Consider the following 12,059-nt stretch of genomic DNA (forward strand, 5'->3'; position numbering starts at 1 on the left):
ACTCGTATATAAGAGAATATATACGTTCCTTGGAGAGTAGAGTTTTAATTTTATGCTTCAGCTCAGATTGTGAAGGGAGCATTTACTGACATTTTTTTTTTTTATTTTTAATTTCAGATATTTAGCAACCCAAGAAAATAAATTGTTCCATATTTCTAATGTCAATTGAATTATCAAGCAATTTTAACACTGAATAATTTAGGTCGGGAGTATACTATATATTTATTACTCGTACAGTCTTACTTGTACTTCCTCCGTTTTCTTTTAAATGCAACACACATTTTTTCACGGTATTTAAGAAATGTGGGGTTCACATTATATAATACACTTTAAAGTGGAATGAGTGGTTGTTAGGAGTATAATTTAGTGGACCATGTGCTTTAAATAAGGGGAATAATATAGTTTTTCATAAAGTAACTTTCCTTTTATAGTGTGTTGCAAGTATTGTGACATTTCCTTTTTAGGAAAGTGTTGCAAGTAAAAGAAAACGGAGGAAGTATTTCTTTTGAACCTTTTTGTTCTTCCCATTGAAGTCTTGATATAGTCATGTTAGTCTTATTTGATTCATCTCAATTTCAATTAATGATTAATTATTTTATTTATTGACTAATATGCAATACAGCTATAAATATTAATTGTCAGAGTTTAGAATCGGAAAGAGTGGTAAGTGGTACCTGTCTAAAAGCAGGCTAAGCAGTAGAGATTCCGTGGAGAAAGAAGAGAAGGAAAAAATGCTTATTACTCCTATAATGCATACTTCATTTTGTGATCATTATTAAAAATGTGTATACTACAAAAATAAAAAGGAATGCTTGAAGTAAGTTGTAATCTTGCGTAACTTTGGATTGGAAGCGAAAAGAAATGTTTGGAAAAAGTAAGTGTCAAACATTACTTCATTTGCGTTGAGTGTCGTCTTTGTAAGTTGTATCTGATGATCTGGGACTCGTAACGGATGAGGTACTCTCACTAACCTCACTGGTCCCAACTTTATGCCTTGTATGTTGTATCTTTGCTTTCTCTGTTTTTTTAAGCTTTCTTCATAATTACTACTACTCCAGTACTCCAATACTCTCCCTTCTTTCTGCCATTATTTATAATAAGGTTTTTATACGTAGTACCCCCGAGTTATTGGATTTTCTACATTGTATCCTTCAAAATCCAAAGTTCTACAAGGTGTCCTTGAGTTTTTGGGTTTTTCTACATAGTACCCTTGAGTTGTAAAATAAATAACTCTAGCTTAATTTGACTCAAATTGACACCATCTAAATGATCAATTTACCACTTGTGTATTTTTATTCGATGGAGGAACCACCGATTTTCATTATTTGCTATTTAATGGAAGTTTTGTATGATTGTTTGAGATGGAAGATAAGAAATTTTTTTGCACCTACTTAACTAAAAGAGCTTGTTTTAGAGTTGTTAGTCCTTTTTTTGCAATAAACATGCTAGTTTTGTCTTTGAAGGTGCTAAATAAGTCGTTTGGATGGTGTTGGCTTGAGTCAAATTAATTCAGAGTCATTTTTGTATAACTCAAGGGTACCATGTAGAAAAGTCCAAAAACTTAAGGGTACAATGTAAAACAAACTAATAACTCAAGGGTACCTTTTAGAAATTTGAATTTGGGAGGGTACAAGATAGAAAACTCAAGGGTACCATGTAGAAAAATAGAGTATACAAACCGATTCTTGTGATTCAATCATTCGCTTACAGTTTTTATTGAGTTGATCATCTAATAAACTACCTCCGTTTCATATTTTTTGTGACTTTGAATTATTTTACATCTCACAAATAATGCCCAAAGTTGCAAAAAAAATGAAACGGAGATAGTAGTATTAGAGCTAACGTAACACAAATATCACGGCTTCAAATCTCACCCACACCGTCCTTTCAAAGTGAAATATATTAAACGCTTAGTATGATGAACCCAAGCTACATCCACATTTCTAGTTCAATGGGCTCTAATGTGAAGAGACATAATATTTTATTTAAAGTGCTACACTTTGACCAGTATACACTTTTGGTTGAGTTATCTCTAACAATTTATACTCCCTCCGTGTTTTTTTAAGTGACACAGTTTAGCCGACACAGAGTTTTAGGAGATTTTATTGACTTTAATAAAATAAGATGTTAGTGGGATAGGTTGGAGAAGTGAGAAATGATAAAGTAAAAGAATGTGAGAGGAAGTGGGGACCATAAAAGGAGTGAGAAATGATAAAGTAAGGGCTTGTTCTCATTGACTGAACTCAGCTGAACTGAACTGAACTCAACTGAACTGAAATGAATATTTTATAAGAGAAGGAAATTAGGAGCTGAACTGAACTTAACTTAACTTAACTGAGCTGAACTCAGCTGAACTGAACTGAATTTCAACGTAAGAGAACAAGCCCTAAGAGATAGTGGGGTGAAGATATATTACTAAAATGTAAGGAATTTCTAAAAGAAGAAGTGTGTCATTTAAAAAAACACGACCGGAAATAGAAAGTGTGTCACTTAAAAAAACACGAAGGGAGTATTTTTTTCTCTCTTTTGTTTTTCTTAAACAAAGGATCTAGCCCTAAATTCGTTATATAGACATTTGTAGATTTTTTGGAAATAAAAAAGTCTTAAGGCAATGAGAGAGTAATTCCCAATATTCTACATACAATCAAAAAAAAATTTGTTATCTCCCAAAAATCTCATTTCACCTTTATTTTATTTTTAGTGCTACACTTTTACTAGTATATAATTTCAGGTAAATCAATTGACTTTATTATACAACTAAGTACAGTAAGTGGGGGTAGTTGAAATTTTACAAAATAATACTTCCTCCGTCCTATTATTACATGTCTATTTCTCATTTTGCACAGGAATTAAGAAAGTTAAAGATTCCTTAAAACTAATAATTGGGAATATAAATATGCATGTGGGGTTAGAGAGAGATAGATGGATATAAAAAGTGGTTGGGAATTAAGAGAGAGAAAGTATTGGGAATTGATGTTAAAGTACAAAAAAAAAAGGGTGACAAATCATCAAAAAGAGAATAATATTGTAAAAAGTACAACCTATAAATAGAAATACACTTAATTTAGATCACCTCAAAAAGGAATACAGGCATGTAATAATGAGACGAGTGGAGTAGGATAGGGATATGAAAGGAAAATCTATACTAATATATTAAAAGGCGTTTATAAAAAAGTATCTACGCCACGCAGAACCCCTCACTATGCCACGTTACTAACTTAACTCCTTATTATGCCATGTCAGCTACCCATTCTTCAAAATGCCACATCACCGCACTACCAAAAATACTCCATGTTGTCTCAACTATATTAAAAAAAAATATGGATGACAAGATTCGAACACTAGACCTCTTAAAAGAGAGATTATTGTCTAACCATTTAGGCTAATAGCTAATTATGTTTTAATGTTGCACACTAAATAATATATACTATAAAAGTATTGAACATGCGTGCACAACTATAGAAGTAGTATCTCGGAGTAACGCCCGGGCTACTCACTAGTGAGTAATAAAAAAGTAGTATTGTATTTGAGTGAGGATCTTGAAAGAAGAGATATATAATACTTCGTATTAAAATAGGACAGCTGGACAGTTTTGCCAAAAACAATAAGTGTAACACTTCAAAAAATGGAGAGAATATTTAAACTTTAAAGTAGTAATAATTAAAGTAGAGAATATCATTTTTTTTTTTTTTTAATTTTAAAAATACCCCTACTCTAATTATTCCTTCATATTAATGTGTATGATGCCAAACATAAAGAATACAAAGAAGCAGAGGATATTGAGGGAGTAGCGAATAGTGAGCATCATCAAACTACTCCGGCAACCAACTCAGGTTGGGCAGGTCCCTAGTGTTGGTCTCTAAGTACAACAATCATTACATGTTTGGTTGACATTTAAAAAAAAAAATTAAAAAAAAAAAAAAAAGGAAAGTGAGACTTTCTAGGAATTACGGAGCACAAGCTAAGGGTCTGTTCAAATTTACTGAACTGAACTAAACTGATTGAAGCTGAATTGAATTGAACTGAAATAAACTCAGCTGAGTTAAAATGAATATTTTATGAGAGAAGGAATTTAGGAGCTGAACTGAACTAATTGGAGCTTAGCTGAACTGAATTGAATTAGAGATGAGCTGAGCTTAGCTGAACTGAAATTAAGTAAATGTGAACAGTGTTGTTTGATTGACAAAAATTTGGCAAAATGAAACTTTCTAGGAATTTATACTTTCTACAAATATAATAATATACTTGCCTAATCCCCCTATGTAAGTAGTAATCCCATGTGAAGTTACTTCCCTCGTTGTTGACCAAATAATTTTCGAAAATTCCCAAACATTTGCAATTCATGGAAATTCTAGTTCCCATGTGAACCAAACGAAACCTCAATTCCTTACAATCCTATCGTCCTATGTCAACCAACTCACAAGTTGCAAAGTCACTGTCGTATTTTTTAGTAGGCTATAGGGTGAAAATTGGTGATCGTCTAAAGCTTCACAACTCTGCTTCTGACACTAATTTATAACCAGCTCTGCTTCTTAGGGCGCCGCTCTCTTTGATGCCGTAAAAGGATGTTGGTTGCACTACTACTTTTAACACTTTCGCTTCACATTGTGTATCAGTTGTTGCACTTCTATTCAATAAAAGAAACAGCTTGGATCAAGCAAGGGTACACAGAAGCTTTCAAAGCTTCACATGTGGAGTTAAATGAAAAAGGAAGGTAAGATCTTCACTGACTCAGGTGATTAACAAACAAACACACCATCTCCATCTTCATCTCCATACCAAATCTATGTTTGGTACAAGTTGTCTTTTGTCCTGCAAGTCCATTAGCTCATACTTCCACATACAGTCATACAAAATTACAAATCAATACTCTTAACGAAACTAATTTATCACAATTATCAAAGAGAGATGAAGAATAGTACATAGTAATTTCCAACTTATTCCAACCCATCAATAATTCAATATACTCCAAGCATTTCAGTCATTCAGATTTTACATTGGTACCCTCAAGTCAATTACCCTAAAAGCAATCTTTTGTGTTTGTATTCTTTTCTACTACCTCCGTTTCTTTTTAGTTGACACGTATTCCTTTTTAGGAAGTTTCTTTTTAGCTGACACATTTCCTTTTTGGGTAAATTTTTTACCTTGCATTTATAAGCTACCCCACTTGCCTTTTCATTCTCTATCACTCTCTCTCCTCTCCTTAATATATGTGCCTAAATCAAACGCATCAACTAAATAGAAACGGAGGAAGTAGTATTTACTCCCTTTGTTTTTAAATACTTGCTCCACTTTCCATTTGCGGCTGTTTTTAAATACTTGCTCAATTTCCTTATTTGGAAAGTTTTTACAATATCTAATTAATTTCTCTCACCTAGTGGACCCAATATACATTCTCTCTCCTTCAATTCTCTCAACTACTTTTGTTTTCTACAACTTTTTATTTTTCCACCAACCCTACTACCTCCATTTTCTATTACTTTCTCCAATTTCTCCTAAATATCTGCGCATGGAGAAATGGAGCAAGTATTTAAAAACGGAGGGAGTAGCATTTAACCGTTTTAAAAAAACCAAAATGCATGCATACATATACACATGCCGCCAAACACATTTGCTGCTAGCCTGCTACTATTGATCTTCACTTCCACGAAATGGGTTGGCACCCAAAAAAAAAAATCCCAAAACATTGCTCACCAAAGACCAAAGCTTGCTTATATAAAAATATAAATGACCATGAATAATTAATCAATCCCAAAAATAAGAAAAAGACATGTTTGAACTTGCAGCAAGGATACTCCCTATGACCCAAATTACTTTATATCTTAAGGCTATGTTTTTTTCAAGTTATGGATTTTTTAAGACCTTATTTTACTAAATCAAAACTTATTTATAAGTTCAGAACTCATATTGCCTAAAATAAGCCAAATAAGTTGACAAAATGGGACCAATATATTACCAAAAAAAAGACCTCTATAAAAGCAAGTGATTTTATTTTTCAATCCTCTCCTCATCAATTAGTATAAGGTACTGACAAATAAGAAAATTTAATCATAATATTAGAATGCATTAGGAGTAACAAAATCTTTATAAATGTTTAACCAGCTATAAGCTATCTAGCACAATGACATAAAAGACAAGATATTAGTAGCACAGAGAGAGAGAGAGAGAGAGAGAGAGAGAGAGAGAGAGAGAGAGAGAGAGAGACCTTCAGAGATAAAAGTTCAATGATATGGAGTAAGAATAGAGAGAATAGTCCAATGATACGGAATTCAGAGAAAAGAGTTCAATGATAAGGAGTAAGAATACCTTCAGCATATGGTATGCTATTAGACAGATAGAGAATTAACCAAATAGCATGAGGATGGCCAAGGTTCTCAACAAAAATTAGGTTTGTGTGAGGTCCTTTTCTTTGAGTTTACATGACTCAAAGGATCTATGAACTTCAGATCACCCTCTTTCTAGCTTACCACCAGAGCATCCTGGAGTTGTAACGACCCCTATTCAGAATTGATTCTGGATTGCCTTTCAGATCTTGCAAGGAAAAAAAAAAAAAAAAATAGGTAACCAAGATTTTGGAAGAGCACAAGAACAACAATTCACAGTTGCATCCATTTAACTAAAATAGCCAATATCCCACATATTGCTGGTACATATGCATGGCAATAATGCTGTAACTTTAGCTTTGCACTAATTTACAGAAGGTAGCAACCATATACGCAAACATCCACAATGGTTATCATTTAGTCTCACTTCAAATAATCTTAACTTGTAAGATATAATTAACCCATGCTCTATATCACTTCTACATAATGCAGCTATCAAGTTCCAAACGATTTCATTAAAACCAGATTTTGCACCAAGGTAGATGTGAGAATAGTAGAGTTTCAACACCTAAAGAATAAAATTAAGAATGGTGTTCCTATAGCTTTGATTGCCTTCCCATCCCAAAGTTGTGAGGATCAAGCACCCTACAAAAATTGCAGATCATCTCCCTAACTAGTAAAATATAATAAACCCATGCTATATATCCCTTGTGCCTAACACATATTCTAGTTTCCTTTATATTCTAGTTGAAGAGGAAATACCCCCACTATTTAGGCTCATATTCAAGATATCTTATGTAAGATAAACCAAATGCTACAATTCCTATCACCAAGTATCTATAACCATTTTGAGATATAATGTTTAATGAAGGACAAAAGAACCAACCTGGCAAGGATTTATGAGCATTGGCCATCATAGGCTCATAGATATCTCCTTTAGTCTTCGAAATAATAATATTCCTATGATTCCCGTGATGAACATGACTTCCTTTTTTCATAAGATTTCTTCTGCAACAGGTGAATTGTAGTAGCTCCCAATAACATTTGTAATGGGAACAGATTTGATCCATCTAAAGACTTCTAGGAGATGTATTATAGTCAGACTTGAGGTGGGAGTAGTGTCCACACTCCAAAAATCAAATATCTACAGCTAACGCTGAAGACTGAAGCAATTAACTGCAAAGAATGGAGAAGATATCAACATCATACTATAATAGCAAATTCAGGAAACCTAACCATAGACCAAACTGAAGTCAAGTACGCAAATACAATTATTTAGAAGGAAAGCCAGTTTAACACAGACAGTAAGGAATTCAAACAGATTTTTAAATAACCTAAGTTATTCACTAGACTTGATAACTTACAGTGAACCGAGTATTAATTAAGGAGAGTTTCTGGCTTATAATTAAACAAAACATATAAACACCATTTTACATTGATTTCATCAAGATTAGTTACATTAATAAAGAAATTGTGTCACAATTGTACACAAGGAAACCATGCAACAATGCCAAGTGTTTGCACAAATTCATGTGATCTCTATGTTGTCTAGTGATTAGGGACAATGATGTACTAGGTAACCTGTCAAGGATATACAATATTTATTATTTCTACATTGTTCTGGACACAATATACAAGTCTACAGGGCAGCGATTTCTATAAATGTGGATAATCAGTAAGTCCTCTGTATATATGCATAATTCCAGAGACACCATTACAAAACAAAACCATGAATTTTTAGGATACAGATGTTGCTTCCACCCTCATAACAACTCTCTTGCAATGCTTTTCAGGCCAAACCTTCTGCTTTCACGATAAAGGGCGACTTTGCAATAGATCAGGCAGCGTTATCCTTCCCATGTTGTTGGAATCGAGCTTTTCAAACTGATGGCAAATCTGTGATATGTCCTGCTCTCCAATCTTTCCCATCTCTTTAAGCTTGAAGATAACATATTCTGATTTGCTGCGCGTAAAGGTAATTATGGGGGATCAGTTTTTCTTCTCAACTTCAGAATGCCAGATACATGCATAGTATAATTAATAGTTACGATAGACTGAATCTCTCCCCTTCGACCTGCCAAGGATCGACCATCCCGGCGAGTGAGTCACCCAGTAGACTTCATTTCAAAAAGACAGAAGATTTTAATTTTGATGCTACATATCGAAAAATCCAAAATTAGTTACTTGTAGACCATAAACATAGCTCCCAAAGACTGTATAGATATAGGCCAAATAGCTAAACCCAGTAAACAAATCATGAGCTTTTTTGAAGCACAACCCTTAACACTACACTACGCAAAAAGTCCATCAACAGTCATGGACTCATGGATGCCCAAGGATTAAGTAATAATGATGATTGTGCTTAATAGCTATTACACATTTGTTAAATGGAAAATTTGAATGGTAGATTGGCCACTTAGATTATGGATGATGACTGCCCAGTAATCAACTGAGGTCTAAATACTACTCGTAATAAAGTGAAAATTTAGGTTATTTAGACTCCAGAGCAAGGACCTCATCACTTCACACATGAGTATGAGTTGTCTTGCTTACATGGGATCTATTCATGACATAATAAAGAGGTGTTAAAGTGCTCTGCTACTGTTCTTTTCTGGTTCCTGATTTTACCAATCAGTGAACAATTCTGCTAGAACACAATATACATCTATTATTTATGGTGAAAGCCATTTTGTACGTTAATTCTGACTTGGCAATGTTGTAAAGATTAGAGAAGTATACTAGATGTATACAGTATCAAAAAAGAAAAGGAGGACATGGACATACTTGATAAAATCGTTATTATTGATGTTGGCAGCAAAGAGGTCAAGAGGAGTAATGTCTCTTTGGAGAACCCACTTGGCAATGGTGCGTTGACGCTTGTGAATGCGAGCCTCAACAAGGAAGAGGAAGGAGCGGGCGACTGCCAAAGTGGAAAACAGGAGCCAAACAGAAGCGAAAAGGCGGCCGGAGAGGGTGGTGAAGGCTTTATCGCCGTAGCCAACGGTAGTGACGGAAAGAGCAGATAGATAAAGGGAGTCAACCAAAGACAATTGCTCAACAAAATACAAGAAGAGAGTTCCAACACCGATGCATAGGATAAGGACCAGCAGTGCTAGACCAACTTTGAGGCGGATTCTCATGCGACCTTTCTGAATATCTACAAGCCTAAGGGTGAGGAAGCGGAGGAAAGGGGGATTGCGATTATGACTCGGATTCGGATTATAAACATTATTAGTCTGATGATGAAGAATATCAGAGAGGATATTCTGCTCCTGAAGATCAAGCACATAATTGAGTACTCCAGAAAGGAGAATGTCGATGAAACCAAAGCCAACAAGTACAAAGAGACAGGAAAACAGTTTGGTAAAAGGAGTGAGAGGAGTAATATCACCGTAGCCGATGGTACACATTGTGACGATGCAGAAGTAGAGAGCATCAACAATTGGATGAGTCTCTACACCTCCTTCTCCTCTTGAGAATTGATCCTTGTTGAGTTGATACACCAAAACACCCATGACTAAGTATATTATCAGTAGTATACCTGCTTGTCTCACCATCACCGTCCTCGTACCCGAGGAATCTTCATCATCTTCATCTTCGTCTTCCTCCTCCTCCTCCACTTCAGCTTTACCACCAACATCACCGCCACCGCCAGTTGCTGTGTATTTCGCTTGAAGCTCACGAACCACGGCGGCCATATCCTTAGCTGGAGCTGTTTTACATCTATGGAGTGATTTCGCCATCGGTCTTTTTATTTCCTGAAATCGCAATTCATCATCAGGATTAGGATCATGAAGATGACAATCAGAGTGGGTGGATCTGGATAATAGTAGTCTCGATTCCTCCGCACCCCAATCTCCATCCTCATCCATCTCCAACAATAATGGACTTCTTTTTCTTTTTCTTATTCCCCTTTACAGAATTAACACACAGCCATTTTCACGGCCGACGGCTCCTCTCATCGACTTATCACAACCTTTAACCGTCACCCTCGGCTACACTCATTCTTCATTACTGCCCACACTTGTCCTGCTGTCTCTTTTTTTTTTTTTTTTAAATATGTCCTGCTGTCTCTCATCAAAAACATTACTCCATCCGTCCCTAAATTATATTCCTCTTTGGAAATTTACACGGGAATTAAGGAGAGAAAAATAAGACAAATAACAATAATTAGATAATGCAATGGGAAGTACAAAGATAGAATAGTTATTACTCATGACATGTCATCAATCCTTTGCAAAAAAAAAAGACCAATCATATGCTCCTAATTGAAAATTTTTAACCAATCATATTCATTGTAATTTGGCACAAGGATTATGAGTGAAATTAGGTAAGGATGAGTGAGAAAGCATTAAATATAAAACAAAAAAAGAGAGTTGATTTACTAAAAAAAGCTTACCAAAGATAGAAAGGAGGAATGTAATTTTGAAATACCAAAAATAGAAAGGAGGAATGTAATTTAGGGACGGAGGGAGTACTGTAACTTTTTATTTATTTTCTTTTTATGATAAAAAGAGTATTAACCGAATCAACTGCCAGTATTTTTTTTTTTTGCCGTTCCACATTTCCACCCATTTTACTCCGTACCTTTTTGGGCTAAGTTTTAGCTGGTAGGGTTCAGTACACGGGTGTAATACGACTTTAATAACTTTTCACACAATTTCATTGCTAGCAATATACAAACTATTAGTAATATACAAACAATGATCATATATTCATATATTTCAACGTACACATCTGTCCCTTTATTTTTTTTTTTTTTGCCCCAATTTTTTTTTTAGTCCATCCTTTTTATTATGCCCTATTCTATTTTTAAACATATGGGATTATACATTTACTCTCACAACCACCACATTAACCCCACTACTTTTCTATCTCATCATTTTTTTAAAAGCAACATAACCCCTAGCCAGCATATAATATAGGATGGAGGTAGTATGTCGTTATTCTTTTTTAATTAATTCGTGAAAAAAACGTTAGCGACAAAACGATAGTTAATTTCAAATTATAGTCGTGAAATAATCTAGGTGGATACTTTCATTAGTCTTTATTTAAAGTAATCAATAAACAGTAATCAATTGATTAATGGGAAATTCTCAACGGTGACCCCCAACTTATGCTACGCACCAATGGTGACCTCCCCTTTTTTTTATTATACAAAATAACCTTAGTTAAAAATTTCATTTCACTCATAACCTTATTTCATTAAAAATTAACTATGGTTAGATTTCTATTGTTTTTAAAAAAAGAAAAATTAAAAAAATTAACCATTCCACCAAAAGGCAAAAACCACCCACCCATTCAACTGCCCAGCCACAACCAGCCACCATCGTCGGCGATGCTAACCCAAGTTCCTTCGATCGTCGGCGATGCAACCCAGACTCCCCTTACCGCCGGTGATGATGCGCTAAGTCCACCATAAACACCGCCCTCTCCTCCACCCTCTCTTGATCGCTTTATTTTCTTCGACCTCTGCCCAGTATCAAAACATCAAACATTAAACCCACCACCTCTTTTCAAGACCTCGACCAAAACCAACCCACGGGAGGCGGCGATAATCGAAGGTCAGAGGAGACAGTTGTGAGGTTAGGGTTCGGGTCTAAGTAAATTGGTGGTCAGATCCATTGTTCCGCCACTTTCAGCCCTTGCCAATCCATTGTTTGCAATCAAAATTAACCTTAGCAAAATTAAAGGAAATTGTTGAAGTTTTGTTCAATTGACATCCCTAATTTTCGA

The 12,059-nt window shown here is 34.9% G+C and overlaps 1 protein-coding gene across 2 annotated transcripts; it reads right to left on the reverse strand.

Moving 5' to 3' along the window:
- Positions 1-6,260: 6,260 nt before the first annotated feature.
- Positions 6,261-10,357, reverse strand: LOC145598499 (two-pore potassium channel 5-like). 2 transcript variants are annotated; one of them, XR_014103569.1, is made up of 4 exons: positions 9,108-10,357; positions 8,124-8,286; positions 7,210-7,499; positions 6,261-6,531 (listed from the first exon to the last, which is right to left on the reverse strand). XR_014103569.1 is itself a non-coding variant. In XM_081654861.1 (2 exons), the coding sequence occupies exons 1-2, from the start codon at positions 10,193-10,195 to the stop codon at positions 8,133-8,135; spliced, it is 1,242 nt and encodes a 413-aa protein (XP_081510987.1). In that variant the 5' UTR covers positions 10,196-10,357; the 3' UTR covers positions 7,995-8,132. The 2 variants fall into 2 exon arrangements, 1 of the variants encoding a protein (XP_081510987.1); XM_081654861.1 differs by lacking the exons at positions 6,261-6,531; positions 7,210-7,499 and having other exon boundaries at positions 7,995-8,286.
- Between the last annotated feature and the right edge of the window lie 1,702 nt (positions 10,358-12,059).

Source organism: Chenopodium album, chromosome 20 (genome assembly GCF_948465745.1).
Source record: "Chenopodium album chromosome 20, dcCheAlbu1.1, whole genome shotgun sequence".
Classification (NCBI taxonomy): domain Eukaryota; kingdom Viridiplantae; phylum Streptophyta; class Magnoliopsida; order Caryophyllales; family Amaranthaceae; genus Chenopodium; species Chenopodium album.

Excerpts from the sequence above, each read along its gene's own strand:
- LOC145598499 (XM_081654861.1), bottom strand. The coding sequence starts at position 10,195 with ATGGATGAGGATGGAGATTGGGGTGCGGAGGAATCGAGACTACTATTA. Across the intron at positions 8,287-9,107 it reads AATAATAACGATTTTATCAA|CAAATCAGAATATGTTATCT; the intron begins GTATGTCCATGT and ends CTTTACGCGCAG.